Source organism: Chaetodon trifascialis, chromosome 4 (genome assembly GCF_039877785.1).
Source record: "Chaetodon trifascialis isolate fChaTrf1 chromosome 4, fChaTrf1.hap1, whole genome shotgun sequence".
Classification (NCBI taxonomy): domain Eukaryota; kingdom Metazoa; phylum Chordata; class Actinopteri; order Chaetodontiformes; family Chaetodontidae; genus Chaetodon; species Chaetodon trifascialis.
The window spans coordinates 8,567,660-8,592,437 of NC_092059.1; the positions used below are offsets into that span (position 1 = coordinate 8,567,660).

The 24,778-nt window shown below is 42.4% G+C and overlaps 1 protein-coding gene across 1 annotated transcript; it reads left to right on the plus strand.

Moving 5' to 3' along the window:
- The first annotated feature begins 1,825 nt into the window (after window positions 1–1,825).
- rxfp3.2b (relaxin family peptide receptor 3.2b) lies at window positions 1,826–3,549 on the plus strand. Its single transcript, XM_070961268.1, has one exon. The coding sequence runs from the start codon at window positions 1,979–1,981 to the stop codon at window positions 3,179–3,181; it is 1,203 nt and encodes a 400-aa protein (XP_070817369.1). The 5' UTR covers window positions 1,826–1,978; the 3' UTR covers window positions 3,182–3,549.
- The last annotated feature ends 21,229 nt before the right edge of the window (window positions 3,550–24,778 follow it).

Sequence of the window (24,778 nt, forward strand, 5' to 3'; positions counted from 1 at the left end):
TTCTCTGAAGATATGTCAACAAGCTTTCTTGCTAACAAACATTACAGAAGTAGGGAATCTATGGCTTTCTCCTGCAATATAGGTGCACTTCACTTTAATTGTATCTGTGATCTTGGAGGTAAGAGACATACACAGTCCCAGGTACTCTAATCACAATCCTCTCCTCCAATTACATTAAGTCACACTTCCTCTTCTTGACCCTTATCTTTATAAGAAATAGCATTACAATACATAAACTTAATCACACACAAGCAGGGGCCGAAAATGAACCAGATGTGCTAAATTGGCGACATTCCATCAGCCTTCGCCATTACTGTTGGCTGCATCCACTCTGCCATCACAGCATCTGTGTGAGGCACTTACAATTACAATTACAGTTCTTTTACTTGAGGCAAATGTCACACATAATAACTCGGAGTAATTGAAAACTGGTTTGGGGTGCAACCTGTGAAATATCACCTGCTCAGTAAGCAGCCTGTGTAGACTTATTCTACATCAGAGGGTTGAACAGCCAGAACATTAAAGCAGGCATGCTGTCAGTGCTTGCATATTTGGGGGTTTAAGAGGTGTTAAAATGACAAGAACTGGGTTGCAAGGGATTAAAACAGTGCAGATTAATTTTTTCATCCGGTCATGTCTTTTTAATTTGCTCAAAAATTTACACGGAGGGATTACTGACAGACAAGGGAAGTGATTGCGAAAACTTGTTGACGGAGTGGTTTATGGTCCAAAGACAACTCAATTTTTAGTTCGGCAGCTAAAACACGTGGGACAGCGCAATGATTCACAACTGAGATTTAGCAGCACATCCTGCGGTGAGGAATCATATTACAACAGTTTATATGGGGGGGGGGGGGGGGGGGGGGGGGGGGGGGGGGTGCAGGAAGCAAGCATGAGGCAAAGTACATCGATTCTGAGCCACAGAACGCTTTTCAATCACATGATATTGCAGGGATTTTCTACTAAGAATTCAGAAAAATGTTTCCCCATTTGTAAATATTGTAATGTAACGATTTTATTTTGAATATATGTACATCTACTGATTTTGGGGGAATTTCTGCAAACCTTACCCCTCTGAATGCAAATAACATCTACTGGATTTCGTGTGGGATGAAAGCTAAAATATTGTAAGGCTAAAAGTACAAAGGATAAAAACTAAACACAGAAAACATTTGGACAAATGTTTAGGATCATATGTCATGTTTAAAAATGATTTACATTCTTCTTCTTCTTCTTCTTCGTATTATTATTAGTATTATCGTCATCATTATTATTGGCAACAACATCGTTATATTCTGTGTGTTCCCTTATTTGTTTTGGTGGTGTATCTAAAATTAACGCTCCTGACCCCTTTTCTTTCTCCTGTAAAAAGTTGCACCAGCAAACAGGGGATTTGTTAAAAGCACATATACAATATAAGATAGCTTATGTCCCTGATCCTCCTCCTGCGCATCCCCATCAGATGTGTGGAAGGACAAGATCAAAAACCGGACTGTGCGTAAATGTACGGCACAGGCGCTCGTCTGCATATTTTACGCGCGCTGTTTCCTCCGCGTCCCCTTTAGAAGCGGCACAACACAAACATGATTATCTAGAAGGTGTCGTGTCAAAATACATTAAGCTTCACCTCTGACGGACGTGCGGGGAGACTTTGATGCGGCGGAGGCGATCAGAGCTTGGATTCACTCTGGTCCAATAATCTGGTTGCTGCTGAGGAGAAGAGCGCGACTGAGCCCTGCGCGTTCACGTGGAACCTATAAACGGCCGTGGCGCGCAAGGCTGCGAGTAGTCCTGCAGAGAGGAGAAGAGGATAATCGTGGCAGAGGATTGCAGCTGTAGCGCCGTGGGAGATAGCGTGAAACAGATCCAACAGGAATCCTCAACATGCCATCATCTCAAACTTTTTTCTCTCTCTTTTGCACTACATGGCTGTCCAACTTTGCTGTGCAGAGTGATATGTGAGCAAGAGAGCCCAGCCATGCAGCTGAATGAGACTGGAGTTCAAACACTGGCTCCAGAGCCATGTGAACAACAACTGCTACAGGAGGACAACGCTGGAAACTGTAGCGGAGGTCCCACCGGCAACCTGTCGCTGCACTGCTGGCTGCAGCTCCTCACCAAGGAATCCATCATGGAATTTCAAGGAGACAGCTCCAGTCTGCTGGTGCGTGTGATGATAGCATGTGTGTACTCTGTAGTCTGTGCACTCGGGCTGGTAGGAAACACACTGGCTCTGTATCTCCTGCACTCACGCTACAGGCAGAAGCAGTCATCCATCAACTGTTTTGTGATGGGACTAGCTATCACAGACCTCCAGTTTGTTTTGACTTTACCTTTCTGGGCAGTGGACACAGCCCTGGACTTCCGCTGGCCGTTTGGCCGCGTGATGTGCAAGATAATCAGCTCTGTCACCACCATGAACATGTACGCCAGTGTATTCTTCCTCACAGCGATGAGCATGGCACGTTATTACTCAATCTCCTCTGCGCTGAAGATGCACAGCAGGCGGGCGGCGGCCATGAGGGCCAAGTGGACGAGCCTGGGCATCTGGGTTGTCTCTCTGCTGGCCACTTTGCCTCATGCTATCTATTCCACCAGTGCCCAGGTGTCAGATGAGGAGCTTTGCCTGGTGCGCTTTCCAGACTCAGGCAGCTGGGATCCGCAGCTTCTTTTGGGCCTGTACCAGCTGCAGAAAGTCCTGTTGGGCTTCCTCATCCCTCTAATCATAATCACTGTCTGCTACCTGCTGCTCCTGCGCTTAATCCTCAGCCGACGCATCACAGGTGCAGCGGGCCCACAGGTAGAGCAGGGCCGGCAAAGTCGTCGCTCCAAAGTGACCAAATCCATCGTCATTGTGGTTCTCTCCTTCTTTCTGTGCTGGCTTCCCAATCAGGCGCTGACACTGTGGGGAGTGCTCATAAAGTTTGACCTGGTGCCCTTCAGCAAGGCCTTCTACAATGCGCAGGCCTACGCCTTTCCCCTGACCGTGTGTTTGGCACACACCAACAGCTGCCTCAATCCTGTGCTCTACTGCCTGATTCGCCAGGAGTTTCGGGCAGGTCTCAAGGAGCTCCTCCTCCACGCCACGCCATCCTTCAGGAGCCTGACTCATCTGCTGCGTCGCAAGGCCAAAGTGGCTGAGGCGCCGCCTGCTCTGGTGCTGGTCCAAATGGATGTCTGAGTTGGGTGACTGGTTTACTGTGACAGAGGAGTTGAAGTTCAGTTGAGTAAATGACTAACTCACAAAGTATGAAAATTGCTGACAGTACAATTGATCTGGAGCTGTTAAGACAGCGCTGTCGAGACAGAATATGAAAGATCTTTTTGGCTTTTGCATGCTCCAAGATTCGCCGTGCCAACAAACTGTTGTACAATTGCAGGGACGTGTGCACACATTGTGACGGGCTGTTGCTCTTACCCGAAAGAAGTAACTTTAACTCTGCTGCTTATTTGTCAGTCAGCTAGCTAGCTAAGATTGGTTCATGTGATAGCATAATAAGCACATGTGCTTCAAGCATGGCTGCCCCATTTGTGTCCCACTGGGGCGTGCCTGCACAAAAAACTAATAAACGCTTGGATGTTATGGCAATTTCATTTGTCTAACTTTAGCAATTACGGGCTACTCGTATTTATGCAGCAAAAAAATAACAATTATTTTCTCTCCTCCAGTGGGGCAGCTCAGCTAAGGAGGGCAAATGGACGGTTGCTCGGGCAACTTAAGCCCAGTCTTGTGCATGTCCTTGTACAATTGCTCTCTCTCTCTCTCTCTCTCTCTCTCTCTCTCTCTCTCTCTCTCTCCTAACATGTCATGATTATGTATAGATGCCAGTCATAAATGAAATTCAAATAGCTGCAGCACTCAGACACTCATCTGAGATGATCTCAGTTAAATCTAATTGTAAACCTCAATTAACATTTGCTACAGCGTCTCCATCATGAGTGGGCTTAAACATTCTTTGCACTCATAGTACTTGACTGATAAAGCTATCTGACTGTGAACTGATGATGGAATTACTCAACAACAACAACTAGAGTAAATCATGGCCAAGATGTTTAAAAAACCCAGGAAAGAAAGAAGAATAGTGCATGAGTAATGAGGAGGTTGTCTAGTGTGGCGTAAGTGTGTTTGTTGTTTCATACAGTAAAAGCAAACAGGAAAAAATGAAAGCTAAACTAATAACTAAAAAGATCGGCTAATAGTGAGTAATGATATATGTAAAAGACGAGGAAAATAGCAAGTGCAAGTAAGTGCAAGTAGATCATCTGTGCAATTGATATATATGTGAAGGACAGCATTATAGTTAAGGCACATTGACTTGTTAAATTCAATTTCCTATCCTTTCTCAATGTCAGACAGTATGACACAAAGGCGTCAGTGTAAGAGTCCTTGAGGAAGCCTGAGGATCAAGAGTCGAGGTGATTCACGGGGGATTTATATTCAGCCACCACATATATTGTATGCACACACATAGAAAAATGTACGCTATTTATTTTTTCTCCCTCTTGCTCCCACATACAAAACACACACACACATACACACACACACACACACACACACACACACACACACACACACACACACACACACACACACAAAATCTGGCTGCAGCTTTCTCACATTCAATAACATAATGAATAGTTAAAACTTTACATTAAATTTGCACGCGTCTGTCTTTGCAGCCTATTCAGACCCGGCCATTCATACAAAATAAAGTATTTCTCAATCGATGGTCCATTGATGCCAACACCAGAGTCCCTACCTGTTAAATTACACAGTTACATATGGAGAAGCAGCCCCTAACTGGCTTGATAATGTGATCTACTGTGAATATGTTGTCTCTCTGTGTTCTGTAATGACTGTGAGCATCATCATAATCTTTTATAGAGGACATTTGTTTGTTTTGATGTTGCAATGGAAAATTATATTAATTGATGCACTGTGAATAAAATCAAGTGACGATCAATTCAAAAGCCCTCAACTTGAACCATTTGATATAATTATGCCAAGTTTGAATTCAGAGCACAGGCATGGGGTGATGAATTGTGCAGCTGAGCAGCCAAGACTTCGAAAAATAAAGTGGCACTAATTGTTCAGGCTTAGCCTTAAGTGGTAAATATTATAGGACTCAAAGTAGCAGACCAATACAGAGACAATTGGCAGAAACAAATAATTCAATTTATTTACAAGAAAAACTAAAAATGCTCTCAAACTGAGTGGAAATAACAAAGACACTATACTGGCTGGTATCAGGACAAACTGGCAGCCACAAGTCCAGAACGCCTCGTCATGAGGCTACGTTTACACCTAGCAGGGTATTTTGGAAAACGGATATTTACGACCCTCCGTTTTCAAAAATAACATCGTGCACACAAAAACGTTTTCAAAAAAAGTTGTTGTTTACATGAACCCGCATAAATACGCCATCGAGCGCATCCTAACTATGCCAAACCTATGGGCGCGAGTGTAAACAAGGTCGCTCACATGACGTTAAGTATTTTCAGTTGCATGTTGTGACGTTTCAGAACCTAAAACGCCGTTTAACCCTGTTTACACGCCAACACATAACCGGTGTTTTCAGAAATCTCCACTTTGGCCGGAGTTTTTAAAAATGATCGTTTTCCATGAAAAAAACTCTGTTTGCGTGTAAACAAGAGGCCAAACCGCATGAAAACATATGCGTTTTCCCTAAGTGTAAACGTAGCATGAGTACTGCCAGCGTCATGGCTCTAATACACCTCGGGTGTGCAGGTAATTAGACAGGGCCAGCAGCGCACAAGGAAGACACCCCGAGTCTCAGACAGACAGGGAAGACACACAAACAGACAAATAGCACTAGGGAAAAAGGGAAAGAGAAAAACACCAGGAGAAGACAAAAGGCAAATCTTAACACTAATGTTGCTTCAAAACAACCTTCTATACAGACAAAAGGGCATCACATGTTAGACAGAGACTCACTCCTCCGTTCTGTTATTAATAGGATTTCATTCTCACCTCATCAATCACGAAGAAAGTCAGCACTGAAATCAGCACTTCGCAGCACAAATAATCCATGAACAAGGCTGTTGACAAAAGTGTTGTACAGAACTGTTGTCTGATAGAGCGGATTGCTTCTCTTAATCCTCTCTGATGAGCCGGGGTGAAATGAGAATTCGATTTTGACATGTAGTGAAAATATAATGAAGCGTGCTCGAAATCTTAACATTAATACATAATAAAACACGATGGAGTGATTTATTTGGTCAGAAATATTTTTTTAAATGCTTTTGAGCAACATGAAGCTAATGCCTAATATCAGTCCAGATGTTAGAGCTCCTCAGTTAGTGATTGGCTGACTTCTGTGCATGGTCATAAAATATTATATATGATTGTTATAAAAGCTATGGCTTGCTTACTTAACTAGGAAAAGCAATCAACTGCACCTGGACCACAGACAACCAGGATCCCACAAGAGCTCTAGAGTTAGTTCATTAAATTGTGGTAATTTAATTAATTGCTAATTTGTGTGGTAATATGCCCCACTAAAGTAATGCATGAAATGATAAGAGCATTAAGGGTCCTACTGTGATCTAATCTACATGTTGCATTGTGCCCTGTGTCAAAACTTTTATTATTTCAATTAATAGATGGTGCATATTCACTAATGAATGTGCGTGAAATCAAATCAGCGTAAACTAACTGGCATAAAGCAAATCTTTACTCAAACAGTATTCCAGCTAAGAAGTACTGGATGGTTTCTGGGGCTCCAGAAAAAATGTAATAAATCTGCCATGGGTAGTCTGCTGTGTGAGGAAACATGTTACATAATGCCACAAGAGTGTGTGATCTCCTTTTTGCCCCAGGTCCCCCTGTGGGTTAATCTGGGACAATTATTTTCTGCAAATAACAGAATAACCTTTAGTCAGTCAGTCAGTCAGAATAGCTGTAGACTTGAATGAGACATTTCTAACTCGGAACCTCAGGAGCATTCATTATATCATTCATTCGCCAGTCGATCGCAGGACAACATATACATACAAACAACCATTCACGCTCACACTCACACCTAGGGGCAAGTCACCAATCAACCTAATGAGCATGTTTTTGGTCTGTGGGAGGAAGCCGGAGTGCCCAGAGAGAACCCAAGAGCATGCAATCTTCACACAGAAAGGCCCGACCCAGGGATCGAACCGGCAACCTTCTTGCCGTGAGGCACGTGCACTACCTGCTGCGCCACCGTGCCGCCCTATGCAGAACATGGATTCTAAAATAACAGTGCTTACTGAGAATTTTGATCATTAAAAGATAACTTTTGCACAGAGCTTGTCCTTTAGCACTGTTGTGTACCGCTTAAGCAAAGAGCTCAGTGTATAAAGAGCACATCCACTCTGGTCTGGCATGAGCACATCTGTCTACAAGAAACTGAAGGTGCACATGAGCCTCTACAGTCAAAATCTAAATGCCTCACATCATTGCAAAACACTGGTATCAAACCAGGATCTGGTCTTCATGCTGTACACGTCGTCTATTGTTTTCACTCTCGCACAGGGTCACTTTTGTAATTACCCACACCAGCACGATTTGTAGCTTCGACACATGCATCGTGTAAACCCTGCAGAGCAACCGACAGAAAACGGTTCAAAGTTAGCCACCTCCCAATAACAACTGGCAGGCCCTCTGGCCAACAGCCAACTGGCCGCATGAAAACTCAGCATGCAAAGCTCTTTAGCACATATGTGTTATCCTTAATAGGTCTCCTATCCCGAGGCCGCAGCCCAGGACAGAAAAGAGAATACAGTGTTGCTTTCCTTCAAATTACACCTGACCTATATTTTGCCATCCCTGTATTTCATGTGTGGTTGACCAGATACACAAAAATAATTTTCACACAGCACCCTCTGCCCCCAGCTGCTCGCTTCGACCTCAGAATAAAACTTCCCTGGATTTATCTCTCCTTCGTAAGCCTTGACGGCATGTGCTGCATAAGGATGGACTGAACAAGGGGATAGATTCAGGCTGATATACATACACCAGGTCAGGGAAGCAAACGGTAACTTTCTACTGAAAGTAGGTAAATGTTATGTTAAAGCAGGCACCTGAGAGGAAATGGACCAAAGACTTGATTCTGACAATAAACGGGGAAAGATGCCTGCAGGGCAAACATGGAGGACTGGGTGACTCACAGAGAAACCAAGGCAGCAGAAAGACTTTGATCTGTTTTCTTTTCTTTTTTTTTTTTTAGTACCGTCAGGTTTATCCTTTCTATCACGCTATGCTTTGGCTGTAAGTCAAAGACCTGTCTCTGTCAGAACGCACTCACATCTGAGTTCATACTCTCTCTGAAAGGGTCATACAGAGAGCCGAAGCAGGAAGCATTTCATTAGAAGCACTCACACACAGAAGTGCAATAACAGGAGTCAATAGACTTTTCACAGTACGCTAATAGACTTATCAACATGCACTTAACTACCGTTCATGTCAGGCTGTTTGATCAATACTCATCCAAGTTCCCCCTGGGACAGGAAGTGGTAGTAGAAGGTTGCACGACACCCTTGGCGCTGACCTTTCTCTTAGGCCTGATGGTAGCCTAACGACACTTGCATCTCTAGCATATTTAATTATCCCTCATTAGCGGTACACTGGCTCAGACTTGGCAGAGGTGCACTTGACTTTTTCAACCACACACACAGGATTATTCAGAAGCAGGTGAGACACATAGAGTGCTAATGCCACATAGTTTCCATCAAAGGCTCCTGAGGTGAAAGAGAGCCCGTCCAGGGCCCGGCTAAATCGATTATCTATACATGCATGGTAGCAAACTGGGCAGCTCATGAAAGGCAAAGGAGATGCAGGATGCTAATTAGTTAACAATTATAACGGAAAGCACAAAGAGGCTGCTGGTTGAAAAATACAAATGAGATAACACCCACTATAAATTAGTGTCAGCATGAGCAGAAACACACCTTTATTACACACAGTTTTCTCTCTTTGTTACTTGAAATCTTCCTTGGGTCTCTCAGTTATTACAATAAACTTCCCACATCTATTAATTAGAAGTTATAGCCCTCTTGCTTTTTAATCCCCTGTGTACGGCCATTTATCTCTGACAGCTCTCTTAAATTTGAATCTTATTTCTGATAAATAATAACACACTTCACTCTTTTTCTCAGACTCACCAGTTCTCTCGGGTCATAACTCATTAATCATTCAAAGCAGCATCTTACTCTCTGCGGAAGCTCATTTCTTTTCCAAGACTTTTTTTATTTCACACATTTAAGATTTTCAGTCAACTATGTGGCGCCACTTTTTTTCCTGGTCATATGCAATTGCAGAGTTACACTTATATCTTCAAAAGTCTGTAATTTAATTTCATTTACCTTCCCAAAGCAACAGAATGTGCTTATCTCTCCACTATTAACAGCCTCAAGAGCGCTGAGCACTAACACAGAGTCAGAGGCCGACTCTCTCCCCCTCTCTCGTTCCCATCCTAGCCTCCTGCTTTGCTAATGACTCCATTCCATGATGCTCCCTTTCCACCTGTTACATTTTCATGATTAATGTTCTGCCAGGTTTTCTACCCGGGGGGAGTCTTCACTCAGTGTGTGCGCACCGCCTGGCTGTGATCGAAGTGAGACAGGACACTTATGCCATTTTCATTTGGCAAACTTTGGTTATTCGTTTTACTGCTGCCCACACAGAGAGACTAGAGACTAAAGCTTGCTCTGAGGATGACTTTAGCAGAGTCGAGAGGAGACAGAGAGCACAAATGCACTGCTGTATCAGCACAGTAGCACAAATATGTAGATTATATGATACATTCATTAATTCACTTGTCCGGCTCCTTGCTTGTTTGAGTCACTCAAGTGTCTTGGCAGCTTTGCACCCTGCATGATGTCCACATACTGCATGCACCACGGAAAGATAGGATTCAAGAACAGAAATGAATTTCTGAATAATTTCTTTTATTGTAGCCCAGAAGAAGCAAGTCATTGTCAAGCAGCTCCTCCGTGAGCCTGAAATCCCTGCAGATTAGAAATGGCGGTTGCCTGATGGTGTTGTTCAGTGAACACCCTGAAAATAGATCAGAAAATTTCCCAGGTAAGACGGAGGTTAGACGCACACTCCAGGAAGTCTTGTGTCAGCAAAAAGATGCAAATCCCACTCAATCCCCTTTATGTGTCTACAGTTGAAAGTGGAAAGGAGAACGTCTGTTGCTGGAGTGTATGGATGTGATGTACCTTAACACAAGACTAACAGTCTGCAGCCATGCTAGGGGCTCTGTGAAGCTGCAGTAAGATGCAGAAGTACTTTGAGCTAGATGCTAACGTGCTCACCATGACAATGCTGACACACTGGCGCCAAGCATGTGTAATCTTTACCATAATTGTCTTCTTAGTTTAGTGAGAGCATGCTAACATTTGCCAGTGACCACTAAAGACAAAGTAAAACTGGTCACACACCGAAGTACTGGAATTAAATGCTGATCTGATATAGTGCTGAATGAAAAGTTAAAGGATCACCAAAATGAATACAGTTCATCCTGGGGGAGCCATGAATTGCTGCACAAAATTTCATGGTAATCCATCAAAGAGCTGTTGAGACATTTCACTTCAAGCCACAAATGTGAACCTCATGGTGGTGCTAGAAGAAAAGTGGGGGGATCACCAAAGTCATTAGGATTCATCCTCTGTGGACTATGAACGTCTGCACAAAATTTCATGACAATCCATCTGATAGGTGTTGAGATATTTCAGTCTGAACACAAGTAGTGGACTGACCACTAAGATTGTCATAGAGATAAGATGGGTTGAAACATTTTAATTGATGCTGACCTGTTTATTTGCAAAAGTCCAACGACCTGCGTTCATGTCCAAGCGTTACCAGCAACAGCTGCAGGGATGAACACTGCGGTCTCTGCTGACCTTTCCCTGCTGATGATGATCTCGCCCAGTCTTGAGGAACATAGATTAGCCCAAATACCAGCCAGTGTTTCAAGCCTTATCTGTTCTCCCTTGCCATGTAATGAAGCCTGGGTCAAGACAAAGAAAGCTTTAGATACACCAATCCAGAATGGGACAGGTCCTGTCATCCATATCTGGGGCCATTATTATCACACACACCAGGCTAAGTTGAGAAGGCAGGTGAATTCAGCACAGATCAACCTCATATGCATGGAGTCCTGGTTGTCAGGTATAAAAGGCGAATGCTAATTTTTGACACCTTGCCAGTTTGCCATCTTGTTTGCATCAGTGCAAAATAATTAACAGATGGTGAAAGGTATGACGCTGAGGAAAGATAAATGTCAATATTTTTAGCCATGCTAGCTTTAGCCTGGCTCTAAGGATACCAGTATTGGATGGCCAGTCCATTACCTTGGCTCAGACTGAAATATCTCAACAACTATTGGATGGATCACTGTGAAATTTGCTACTGAAACATTCATGTCAGCCTCAGGATGCATTTTAATAGCTTTGGTAATCCCTTGATTTTCCCTCTAGCGCCACCAACAGGTCAAATTTTCAGCAATGATTAGCAAATGTTAGCGTGCTAGTGCTCTGAACAAGAGAAACATTATATATGCTAGACTTAGCATTCTCATTGTGAGCATGTTAGCATGCTGATGCTAGTATTTAGTTCACAGTGCTGTTGTGCCTAAGCAGAGCTGTTTCAGAGACCTGCTAGTGTACATGCAGACGGCCTTTAAGAATAAAGGATTATGTTTTACCCTAATAGTGGCATGATCATTACATCATCACACGTCCTCCAAATGAGGACAAAGGAAGGCATTGCTGTTTTGCGGCTGATGCTAATGATGATTATAACCGCCACCGCCATCATCATCATCATCATTATCATCATCTCGCAGCATCATCATTATCATCACTATCATGCACCGTGGGTCACTGCTGCCTCTCAGACATGTGCAGTGATCTGACTGCTTTTTCTGTGCTGATCCTGCAAAGCTGAAAAAAAATGTTTTGTAAAAAGTACCCTGCTTCTGAAGTATTCCTCAGGGCTCTGATCTATTTGAAGAACCTTTACCAAGAATCGGCGAAGACAAGCAACACAGAATTAAATCTCATTCAACAAAAGTCCAAAATCTGTGAAAAGTTTCAGTGTACTTGGTTCTGTGAAAGTGCAGCACATGTTTGCTGAACCACACCTCAACATCCCACAGACCGCTTCCAACAGAACAGAGTTTGTACAGCTGCCTGTAGAATTGTATCAGGTGCAGCTAAGAAAATAAATAAATAAATATTATTGTCAAACTATGTCCTTCAAAAGCCTGATTCAGTGATGGAACAGCTACTGCATGAGATGTACAGTACATTCTGAAAGTGTTAATAATGAAGCTCTGAATTCAATACTGAATGAATACATCCATACAGACACACACACACACACACAACACTTCGCAGGGTGTTGTAGAGTTTGCTTGTATAACCTGCTAACGGAAAGCTGAAACACAGAATATTTGAAGGTTATTCTCAGTCCTTCTGAGGACTGTTTTTTATTGTCTCAAAGATGTTGACCTACTTACTGACTCAATCAGAGGTTTGTGCATTCAGATTGCAGGTAAATGAATATACAATATGTTCTCCCCATGCTCCTCCTGACAGCGTGATGAACAGAGTGTTGACAGAATATTGAGCTTTATCACTGCTCCTATCACCCCGGAGATAGCACAGATGGTGATTATGTTATCTCAGAGAGTAGATAAAGTGTTTTTATTGTGGTTTTTATTGTGGTGTTAGATATGTTAGATATGTTGTTCATTTCGATTCAGGACAACACCTGGTTTGGTTTTTATATGAATGTGATAATAACCAGTCCATGAACATGCCCTTTAAATGACCTTGGTGTAATGAAATTTAGAAATACCGCCAGAGGGAAAATAGAACCACAAACCTCAGAAATATAAATATTAATTACAAAAAGAACATTTTCAAAGCACTTTTTCCCACTTACCCTCCACTTTGCCAGCGAGACGCAGCCCTGATCTTTAAAACTGAAAGACAAGAGAGCTGCTGCAGTAATTCAGTTTATACTGACACAGACAATATTGAGTTTCCCGACCTTCGCCCTGGTACATGTTTTTCAGCCTTTCAAAAGGGGATGGAACCCTCCGTGAGATTTTCCACGGGGCTTCTCAAATAGAAAAATGATTCACAAGTTAGTCCTCGGAGACTGAGAGCACCGTAATGTAGGTCAGGCATTTTCTTGCTCTGCATTAAATTCCACCTATCCTCATGTGACTCAGCAGTGCAGATCTATCTATCTATCTATCTATCTATCTATCTATCTATCTATCTATCTATCTATCTATCTATCTATCTATCTATCTATCTATCTATCTATCTATCTATCTATCTATCTATCTATCTATCTATCTATCTATCTATCTAGTTTATGCTGCGGAGGGCAAATATTTCACAGTGATACGTATAGCTGACTAATTAACAACCATGGTCATGCTCCCATGCTCATACTGGCATCTTAGGGGTTTGCAGTGGGCACACACGAGCCAGCTCAGTCTGCCCTTGTTGTTGGGATTGTTTGTCATCTCTGAAGAGCGACTTCACAGAATGCTGAGATGCCGTCTGGAAAGCGTTCTGTTTTCTCTTCAGTCACTGAGAGAAACCAGATCAGCCCGCCATGCTGTGCAATGCGCTGCTCCCCGTTAGCTGGGGAGACCCTGAGCTCACCTGCTGGAGAGATGAAACACGGTTGCCTCGAAAGGGAAAATGATTTTGATGTGGGCTGAGATTAAGACAGGAGTCATGTTCTTTTAAGGAACTGCTGTCAGTTGCAGCGTGTTTCACTGCTATTGATTAATCTGCTGATTATTTTCTCAATTAATCCATCCATTTTCTGTGCCGCTTATCCCTTTCGGGGTCGCGGGGGGCCGGAGCCTATCTCGGCTGTCAATGGGCGGGAGGCGGGGTACACCCTGGACCGGTCGCAGGGCAACATATACAGACATACAACCATTCACACTCTAATGAGCATGTTTTTGGTCTGTGGGAGTGCCCAGAGAGAACCCACGCATGCACGGGAAGAACATGCAAACTTCACACAGAAAGACCTGACGCGCGAATCGAACCGGTGACCTTCTTGCTGTGAGGCACGCGCACTACCTGCTGCGCCACCGTGCAGCCCCTTTCTCAATTAATTACTTGGTGAAATGCCACAAAAAGTACAAAATGTCCAGATTAACATATTCAAATGGGTTGTTTTATATAGTACAAAATGCTAAGATGTAGTTTCATATCACAGAAGACTAAGAAAGCCAGCAATGTTAAGCAAACTGGAGAACCAGTTATTTTTCGGTATTTTAGCTTAAAAATGACTCGTTTATCAAAACAGTTGAGAGAATGTTATGTAAGCTGTTTTTGCATGCTGGTTAATACAATAGAGGCCTATGAAAGTTTGGCGAGCAACTGTTTTGCATTCTGTTCACCTCTGGAAATCAGCTCTGGCAATCCAGCGGCGCCACTCATCCGTGCTAAACCTCTAGTTGGCAACATGCTGTGAATTAAACTGCACGCTACGTTTAAGAGCGTAAACATTCATAACGTCAACGCCGTTCTTCAGGAACAATTTTCTCCTTATGATGAGAGTTTGTGCTCTGTAAAACAATAACACAGAACGACATAACTTACCAGCATGATAGGAAAAAAACCCTGCTCCCTCTGTCTGACCTGGGCTTTATGAAAACATGGGAAATGAATTTTCCATGCAAATGAGATTTCATAAGATTAAAGCAGCATATTAAGTTGCATGAAAGAAAGACACACAACAGGAGAAAGAGGGAGGCCGTGAGAGAGCAGGGCCGCATGACTGATCAGGAAAATCATTAAGATTGAGACACAATAAAGCTTTGAACAAACAGAGAGCAATTTTCTTTCATGTTTCTAAGGTTAATAATGGCGAGATTCAGTTATCCCATCTACTGTGCTGGTCCGCTTTCAAAATTTTAAATGCATGGTGCTGCTCGGTAACATATGAAGCTGAAAGACAGGTGAATGATATTATGTGAGAGAGGATCTGAATTTTCCCTTCAGCAAAATGAAAAAGAGATTTCTGGAATTGTTTACCTTTTCTTCCTTTATTTGTCTTCCTTTTCATCATATTCAGCTTAGTTGAACGGCTTTTGTTTGTCTTTGCAGCATAGTTTGTAGACTACATTATTGTTAAAAGAGTGCCGGTGGCATTTCAGCTGCAAGCTGCTGTCTCACCTTCTCTCCTCCTCTGTAACACAAGACAATTAATAACGAATAAACTAAGGATTACAACTCCGTGAGAAAGAACCCTTCAAAGCTGGAAAAGTTCTGTCATTTCAGTGAATTCTGATGTTACTCCTCCGCAGCTGTCACTTACTGAAAATGACTGTCCATTGATCTGAAGTGGTGTGTGTGTTCAGCTGGTGGCTCTGCGTGTGTGTACGAAGTGACAACAAGGTCTTCTCAGTCTAATGAAATCCACTGAACAGTTTTCTTCCACTGTACAATTCTCTGTATGACAAATATTAATTTGTAGCAAAGAATCAAAGGAGCACACCAGAATAATAAGCAGCCTCATCTAAGCTTCACACTCTCTAAGGCTCCTTTTATAAGAGACATAAGTAATAGTATGCTGCAGGAATGAGCCCTAAAACTGGGAAATGAGTTAGCATTGTTGCATTTAGGTTCCTTCGTCTTGAAGTCTATGGGATTTTTGAATTGGTTTTTGGTTAGATGAGTGAAATAGGGTTTGTGTTCTGTTGTTTAGTATGAGTCTGCACCTTAACTTAGGAGAAAACACATTAAGATAGCAGATTTTTGCATTAAATCTATGCTGTATTTAGTGTTCCCTGACATGGATAAGGAATAGTCCATCAGGAATGCATTAGTGTTAAAAAAGCCCAGAATGAACGGTGGAGGGAGAAGCGACCACAGCTGCTTCAGAGACAGGAAGTGTATATCATTTCATACCACTTTCACAGCTTGTCATGGATGATCCTGCTGTTATAGAGCATGTTTGTATAAGCTGCCGCTTCTGCGACTAATTCTAGCTGTGACTCAGACAGAGGGCGTTGATTAAAGTCTGCTTAAACTGACAGCGTCGGAGTGCTGCCATGTTTGACCGATACCCTGTTAGCGGGACACTTAATCAATGGTTGTCATGGTGTCCAGGGCTCATTTCCAGTGAGTAAACCTCCTTGTGACAATTTTCTCACAAGCCTTTGTTTCTCACACTTCACGAATGATCATTTTCTCTAAATGCAAAGTGGCTGTTGTGAATAATTGAGTCATTAAAGAAAGGAGTGAAGGGGATAGAGATATGATGGCCCACAACACCATCTACTCTGTAATTTATCTTACTGTTAATAAGTTCTCCTATCTGCACAGAAAAGAGGGAGCATGTCAATCTGGGCGTCTAGCGGTGTCATTTCCCAGAGTGCCGGCATAAGAAAATTGAAAATTTTTTTTGCATGTAGCCTTCTAGCAGCTATTCATTGATATCTAGTGTTCTGTGTCTTCTGGGTAGCTATTTAGCCTGTCACAGATGGTGTGGCCTGCCTGGCTGGGTGAAAATTGAACCCTCTGGCTATAATAATGTTTGGGAGTGAGTATCCCATGAACCCGTACTCACTCCCACATAAATACAACACAACCTTGCCTGAAAATATGTTGACCAAGAAGAAAATGTTTGCAACCGCAACAGACACATGTAGTTGGTCCGAGGTTCAGTTTTAGGATATTCTGCCACTAGGGGACACCACTAATACAAAACATATCTTATAATCGGTTGTGCAGGTTTGAGTGAAAATTTACATCTGAACAATCTGGTGATTTAAGATCTTGCCCCTTTTAGATCCAGAGTTCAGACCCTGCTGAGGGCAGCACAGTGGAGTCGATGATTAAATAGCGACAGACTCATACAAGAGCTCCCAATCTGCTGATTGAAGCTGCAAAACACAGTTCTTCTGGTTCTCTTTCTTTCACTGTTTTTAACTGTCAGTCACCTCAAACCTTCAATTTTCATTTACAATTCAAAGCTGCATCTATCTCCCAAACACAAATAAACACATAGAAAAAAAGCATTAACTCTGGATTGGAGTGAAATTTCCACTTGTCCTGTGGTCATGTCCGTCAAAACTGCTCATGACCGACGTGAATATAAGGGTGAATTTAAATTTCATGGCTGATCCGAGAGACATGAAGTTTTTCCAGAACATCCACTGATGTGTGGCAAAAGTTTGCCTCTTTGCAACCTCTAGTCAATTCAGTCCATCACTCTGCATTTTTCATTACACGTGTGCACGTATCTCTCCACAAGCCTTCATTCAGATGTTAGCTGACACAGACATTCTTTGGATTCTAGATACCACATTTTTGAATGGTGTTCAGATATGTCAAAGGATGCGTGTGCAGTGACATTCATGCCTTGTCCACATGGTTCTTCTGTGTATTTTGACCTTTTGCTCACACACAAACACAGTTTTCTTCCCTGAAATCCAGCAGAGGTGGATCATGCCTTTGCCAGAGCAGGATCGGACCTTTACCTGCAAGTAGTCAACTACTGATAGGAAATGTACGTGTAGCCGAGGCATCAGTGTCTTACTTTAATTAATGTTTGTCATTGCCTCAACTTGTTACCTCACTGTTATCACTGGTCATTAGATGGGTACCAGTGATGTTCTGGGCAGTTTTAATCACCTGCTGCAGAGCCCTCCTGTCCTGGGCCTGGTGCACATCCCAAACCAATTTGTAATGTTTCTAGCCAGGATGCTTTCTATTGATCCCCTGTAAAGTTAACAAGAACTTGCCCCAGGAATTTTGCCTTCTTGAGTTTCATTAAGAAATACGATCGAGATGTCTGATGTCCACGACAGGTTTTCTGTGATGCTGATTCCCAGGAGCCTGTTTGTCTGCTCCACCTCAGCTCCACTGACGTAGATAGGGGTGTGCGTCTTTGCCTCTTCTGTTTCTGAAATTAACTGTCAGCTCCTTGTTTTATTTTGGGTTTTTTTTTGCCAGCATCAGCAGAGTTCTCTCCATGTCTGGGATTGCAGTCATGGGGGGAACAGGAGGAGGCTGAGCACACAGCCCTGAGGGGCTCCGGTGTTGAACACTTGAGAGGAGGAGGTGTGACTGCCAAACTGTACTGTCTCTGGTCTGTTTGTGAGCAAGTCCAATATCCAGTTGCAGAGTGTGATGCTTAAGTTCATAGCGCTAAATTTGCCAACCGGCCTCATGGGGGAAATTGTGTTGAACACTGAACCAAAATCAACAAACAACATTCTGCTGTAGGTGTTGTTATTTTCAAGGTGCGTGAAGTGGAGAAGGCAGAGGGGATCCTCTGCCCATCTGGCGGGTTTGAATACAAACTGGTGAGGCTCCAGGCTGGCTGGGACGTTGTCTTTTTGTGCGGGAAGACCAGTTTCTCAAAGCTCATCAGCAGAATGGGTGTGAGTGCCACAGGACGTCTTTAGACAAGACACTCCAGGCTTTATAGGTTATTATGGTGGCTGTCTTGAAGTAGATGAGAACTCTCTCATGTGACAGTGATGTGATCAAATGCATTGTAAAGGAATACCTGCCAAGCCTTAGACGAAAAGAGTGACACCACCATCATATCAGTGTGGTAGATATGTTGCTGGAGCTTGCCAGTTAGCTTAGCTTAGCTTAATATCACAATAACTGGAGTATATTGCCTGACAACTAGTCCTGACCAAGAAATAGGCACATAACCCACCTTCAGTGGTGAGCTTTAGCTAGTCAGTAGATTTTGTTACCTGCGGACTGTGTCAGGCCAGCTGTGCTTAGCACAGCTTGAAGACTGTTTCCATTCCAGCTAAGCTAACTGCCTGCTGGATCAGGGCTACATACAGTATTTACTCTAGAGACATGAGAGCTGTATTGATCTTCTCATCTAACTTTCAGCAAGAAAGCAAAGACGAGTATTCCCCTGCATGTCCAACGATTCCTTCAAGGAGCAAACACTCATTTCAAAGACAAGACAACTACTGTAAATACGTTCTCCAAACAAAGAACAGCGTAGATTTTTAATGAGGGACAGTGTCTGAGATGTGTCGATTCAACACTGATCTTGACATGTGTTGCTTTCCCTGCAGTTTTTGTACATTGAAAAATCAGGTATAAGGGACTGTGGATAACCTCCTTGACCTCCTGCAGTTTGTTTACTGAGCTAAGAGGGGAGATGGGGATGCTGCCATCCCCGAGCTACGTCTCCCCTTAAAGGCTTAAAATTCACTGCAACACTTGGATGCTGGCATTTCTTTAGCTTTTAATGTGATTTAACCTCATATCCTGGCATAGAAACTGCTGACCTATTTTCACATGATATTTTTATTATAGGAAGATTTTAGATCTTTGACAAGCAGTCAATGTTTTTTGTTTTTTTTTGTACTCCTGTAGCTCAGGGATATAACCTTCATCTATTAGATTATTTCTGGCTTTTTTTAAATATAGGTGATTATGTAGCTGCTTTCATGTTCAGGACACATATAACTACATGGCAGAATTTTGCCAAAAGGATCAGCCAGGTCATTTCTTTTTCTTTGCTTCTGATGGGTTGAGTTTTCTGCACATGACATGGTTTGATAACCAGAACCAACCAGCGCCAGTAACACAAACCATCCATCCAAAAGTAGCCAGTAAAATTACTGGAGTGAAATCATCCACACAGGAGAAAATCTCTCAGAGACTGTCTGACTCACCTCTCAGTATAGAAGCCAAGACAAATGGAATTGGACTGAATGGCTCTCTGTTGCTAAGCTTTCAGCAGCAGACTACAGTTCACAGCTATATACAATTTCTTACATAATGGTGATGGTTAATGGGGTTAGAAGATGTGTTTGTGAGTCGTGCAGGAAAGCATCAATATTTGTGTTGCATAAAAACATGTTTACATCCTCCTACACGGTCAAAAATCATGAGCTTGTGCAGTGTGTATCACATCTTTCATTGCCTTTCATCTCAAAATAGCTCTTGTGATTTTGCAGTAAAATGTTGTCACTTTGTTTTTGTACCCACTTTCCCCTCAGCCTGCCACGTTCTATTGAGGCGACTGTCAATAGAGACGTTGTTATCTCTGTGACTTGCATAGTGGATTTCTGCTTCGGTGATTGTTGAACACCAGCTTAGTCGTTGGGGACTGACATCCAAAACCAGATTTTTTGATGTGAGTACTTTCAAACTGTGTGAAAATGAGTATAGCTTCACCGGAAATAGTCCAACGTGCTGCCCCATAGTTTAAACTCCATCATTTATTCAAAGTAATAAATAAGTCTACCACGAAACATCCAAACGAGCCCCACTGTGTTTGAAGCAGCAGTGCATTTAGAGCGCATTTTTCTTATATGAATGTACCACTTACCCCAAGAGGGCTGGAAAAGCAATCACTTTTGCAATCTAAAGACTTGCTGGCACATTCTGCCTGACACAGCGATGAGAAAAAATGGCGAGTTTGACCTCTGCCTGATATACAAAGAAATAACTATTGCTCTGAACGTCAGAGGAGTTCAGTGAGGAGTGACCGCATGAACAAGCCTTTTTATTGGCATACTTACATTTAGTAATATAGTCTTACTTTATTCTAATATTTGAAGTGCTCTATTGTAACCACACATGCCTACTGTCATGGTTAAAATCATCCTTTGCCGAGCCTCCTTATTGTACTGTAGATATGATGCATAAATTCCACAAAGCAAAGCGAATTTGATTTTCCCAACATTTCTGTGCAAATAAAAGCGAAATCAAGCATTCATTAACGCTCTCTCTATCATGTCCGTCCTGAAATAATCACACAGAAGTAATTATGTTTGTAGAATTAAATGTCAATCTTTGCTCTTTAGGTTTACTGCTTGAAAACTCTCAACCTCGTTCAATCAAGCTACTTCACAAATCAAGTAACCCAGATGACCGCCATGTAATGCTATAATGTGAAAGTGTGACGACTAACTGAGGAGGTCTGCTCTAAATCATGGGGGGATTGGTTGCCATAAAGCTCGTCAGGGGAGAAATGTCCAAACATGTACCCTGCAGTGACAATTCTGAGATGCATTGTGACCAATACAGAAAAGCAGTTGGAGTTAGGGCCCCTTGCCCTAGTCGATAACAACACTGACTCATTCTGAGAAACAGAAAATAACAATCAGCTGGCAAGGGTGTGAAAATAAAAGTGGCTGTAGCCTGTATGTGTCTATGGATGCTTGAGAGTGAACAATGCAAATATTATTTATTTATTTATCAGGGACAGTGCACAAAAATCAACATGTGCTAATGAGCTAATTTCCATCCATAGTCCCTGGGCAGGTTTCAACAGTTTTCATTAAATTTAGTTAAATTAATTATGCCGTCGTTGGCAAATGGATGATGTACTCTACATTTATATTGCTAGATTGATATTAATCATTCAATCAGTCATTTTGTTCCATCATCCTTATTTTTCAATATAGTGGCTAAAAAGAAAGGACAGAAAATGCCTCTTGGCCCAGTGTCCCATGTTGTTGTAAATTAATTTTTTTTCACAAGAGGCACAAAGTGATAAAATTCTTATCTGCTCCATGATGATTTTATCTGCTTTTCCTCTGTATTTCTTATTAATCAATATTTCTTATCATGCATGATAAATGATAAGAAATTCCTATTTTACAGCCCATAGTAGACGAGAGCAGTTCCACTTAAACTTGATGTTCAGACATGATAACAGTGTTGCTCCTGGGAACTCAGAGAAACTTCAATGCACAGGTTTGTATACAATATACTGCGAGGTATACAATTTACTAAGGATTTGTAAAATGCTAACATTAAGATTAATCAGAGTGCATCGATCGCCACCAATGCTGCAGCGTTTTCTCTCCCTTTTTCCAATTTCCCAAAGACATTATATCGCTGACTGTTACCAAATATAACAGAATTGTGAACAGCAAAGGGCAGCACGGTGGCGCAGCAGGAGTGCTGTAGTGCCTCACAGCAAAAAGGTTGCCGGTTCGATCCCCGGGCGGGGCCTTTCTGTGCGAAGTTTGCATGTTCTTCCCGTGCATGCGTGGGTTCTCTCCCACAGACCAAAAACATGCTCATTAGGTGAATTGGTGACTCTAAATTGCCCCTAGGTGTGAGTGTGAATGGTTGTTTGTTTGTGTGTTGCCCTGCGATCGACTGGTGACCGGTACAGGGTGTACCCCGCCTCTCGCACGTTGACAGCTGGGATAGGCTCTAGCCCCCCCACAACCCCGAAAGGGATAGGCGGTATAGAAAATGGATGGATGAACAGCAAAGAAGTCAAAATGTGTAAAGACAACTGAGGACCAAGCACATACAGACACAAACAGCTTAAACAAACCTGTGACAATGACTAGCTGGCAATAACACGTCAAAATCATGAATGCACAAAAAACGCCACTTCTCTCATCATCATCAGTTATTTTGATAGCCTCACTGTCCATGTATTGAATGTATTATACTTAAGTCTAAATAAAAATTAGACCAGAAACCATTAGTTCTCTGGCTCCAGTCCACAGATACAAACATTTACTGTTAGACTTTGATAAACTCACTTAGTATTAAGCCCAAAATTCTGCTCTGTACAGAGTTAAAACTGGTTGCCAGGTAATATAACATAAATCATCTTTTCCCTTTAAAGTAGCAGTGAAACTTTCATCCAGAGGAACATTATAGATTACTTTGCACACCGCAATACAGCCGAGGATTTTTCTTTAATCTGCTGAAGCAGAAATGCAGCTTTTCTTTAATAAAGGAAGCTTTGCTATCACAGAGTACAGTCCATGCAAAACCAGTCTTGGTTGCATTTTAATTTCCATATGGAAAATGAAAAGAGTTCCTCTGTTATGTTTTTCCAACATATAATGATAAATGGACACAATTACAGAAAAACCAAATAACGTGTGTCTGTGGCTGGTTTGTTTGTTACAAAGCCTTTACTTCTGTGTCATATAGCTCCATCTCATACATTTTAAAAGGCTGTAGCACATAAAGATATAAAACATCCAGTTACTGTATTCTAGATGATTAACATGCTTGTTTTTGTGTCCTCAGCAAGCCAACACAGTGGTTGCATTTGGTTGTTGCGTGAGAGACCTCAGGGAACCTTGTGTACGGTAACGTTTATTGAATTGGTGCAGTTAGAGAGGGCCCGTCTGATAACAGAGTGAGACGAGAGCTTGAGATTAGCTTGTGCTTGCTTTTTGTTTAGAATCTCCCAGCCAGGAATCGTTTTATTTCACCAGTTATTGTAAATTGAAAGGCTATTTTACTTGGCAGCGCAGTTGCACTCTCGGGTACGTTCCCTGCAGAGGCAATAAAGCACAACAGCATGGACTACCCACCAATGTGATAAATAACATGCAGGCAGCACAGCAAATAATCCCCCAATGCCAATTATCTAGGAATTTAAGACCCTCCAGGGTGCAGAGGGAAAGATCAGAACTAAAACAGGTAGAATATGGGAAGCAGCAGTGATGACACCAGCGGATCTCATATCAGTGTAAAGAGTAAATACAACCATGAAGACATTTTAAAAATGATGTCAGTGAAATGTGATGGGCCTGGCAGATTTGCAGTCAGTTGATACAGCTTGGCATGGATTTGAAGCCCCTTTGACAAAAGCAGGCTTATAGTCAACATGTCCACAGGTTTCAGTTCTTTGCCCTCCAATAAGCCGCCTTCTGTCCATGAAGCTGGCTCCAATCTGGATTTTGCTTGTTATTGGCATCGTGATGACACAAACATACAATCAATTCAAGACACGTGAATTCTCTTCCTTCACCAGACCTCCCGATCACGAGATCTAACGACAACCCGCCTCATTAAACTGAACATCGCACTCTTGATATGAGTGCCACTGCAATTTAGTGCAATCCTTTCAGCTGGCTGCTATCAGAGGCACACCACCGGGACCTGTATAATGTTTGTTCAAACAAAAAGACGTTAGAAAATGAGAACAAATTCACTAAAGCCTTTTTGCTGGCTGTCCTGCCAGAACTGGGTCATCTGTCATTTTGAATTTTTGGGCTTGTTTTCAAAACGTCATTGCCTTTTTAAGCTCATTTGCATTCAGCCAGGTAATGCCCACAAACAAAAAAAGTGAGATGAGACAAAGAACAAGCTGTCAACCGTCGCCAACGGCTGTCATTACCTTCACACTCAGCGGCCTGTTACCTGTCCCTCGCCGCACTTCTTGCAACTGGTAGAACCTGCAGGGCATAACAGCTATGTACAAATTGTTATATTTTCCCGCCTCTCCCCCCTGCCTCCTCTTTCTCTTTCATCCCTTCCTCTCTTCATCTCTCCTTCTGGGCCTCTTGTCTCTTGTCCCTATCCTCTCTGTCTCTTGTGTTTGATTTTAACAGGCTCAGCCGCCAAGCGTAGGAATTCAGCTGATTTGTCATTGAAACATCTGTCGTAATAACATCTGCATGCTTATAAAAAACACATATAACTTCAAGACATCATCTCACAGTTTGGTTTCTGTGCATTAGGGTGATGAATGAAAATGGCTGTTTTGATTCAGCCCAGATCTACGCAGAGCTTGCTCAAAAGTATGATGCACTGACTCTGAAAGTAGAACATACAGGCTGCTCATACCTCGACTCCACCAAGGCTGCACAATCATCTAAACTGGTCATTTAAATAAAATAAAGTTTTTGTGTGGATTTTGAAAGTGTTTGTTTTCCTGTTTTTTTCCACCTTTGGTTATTAAAGCTCAGTTTTTGTTCTTCTAACTGCCTGAAAGTCCTGCCAGTGCCAAACGTAACACCAACAAAATATCGAA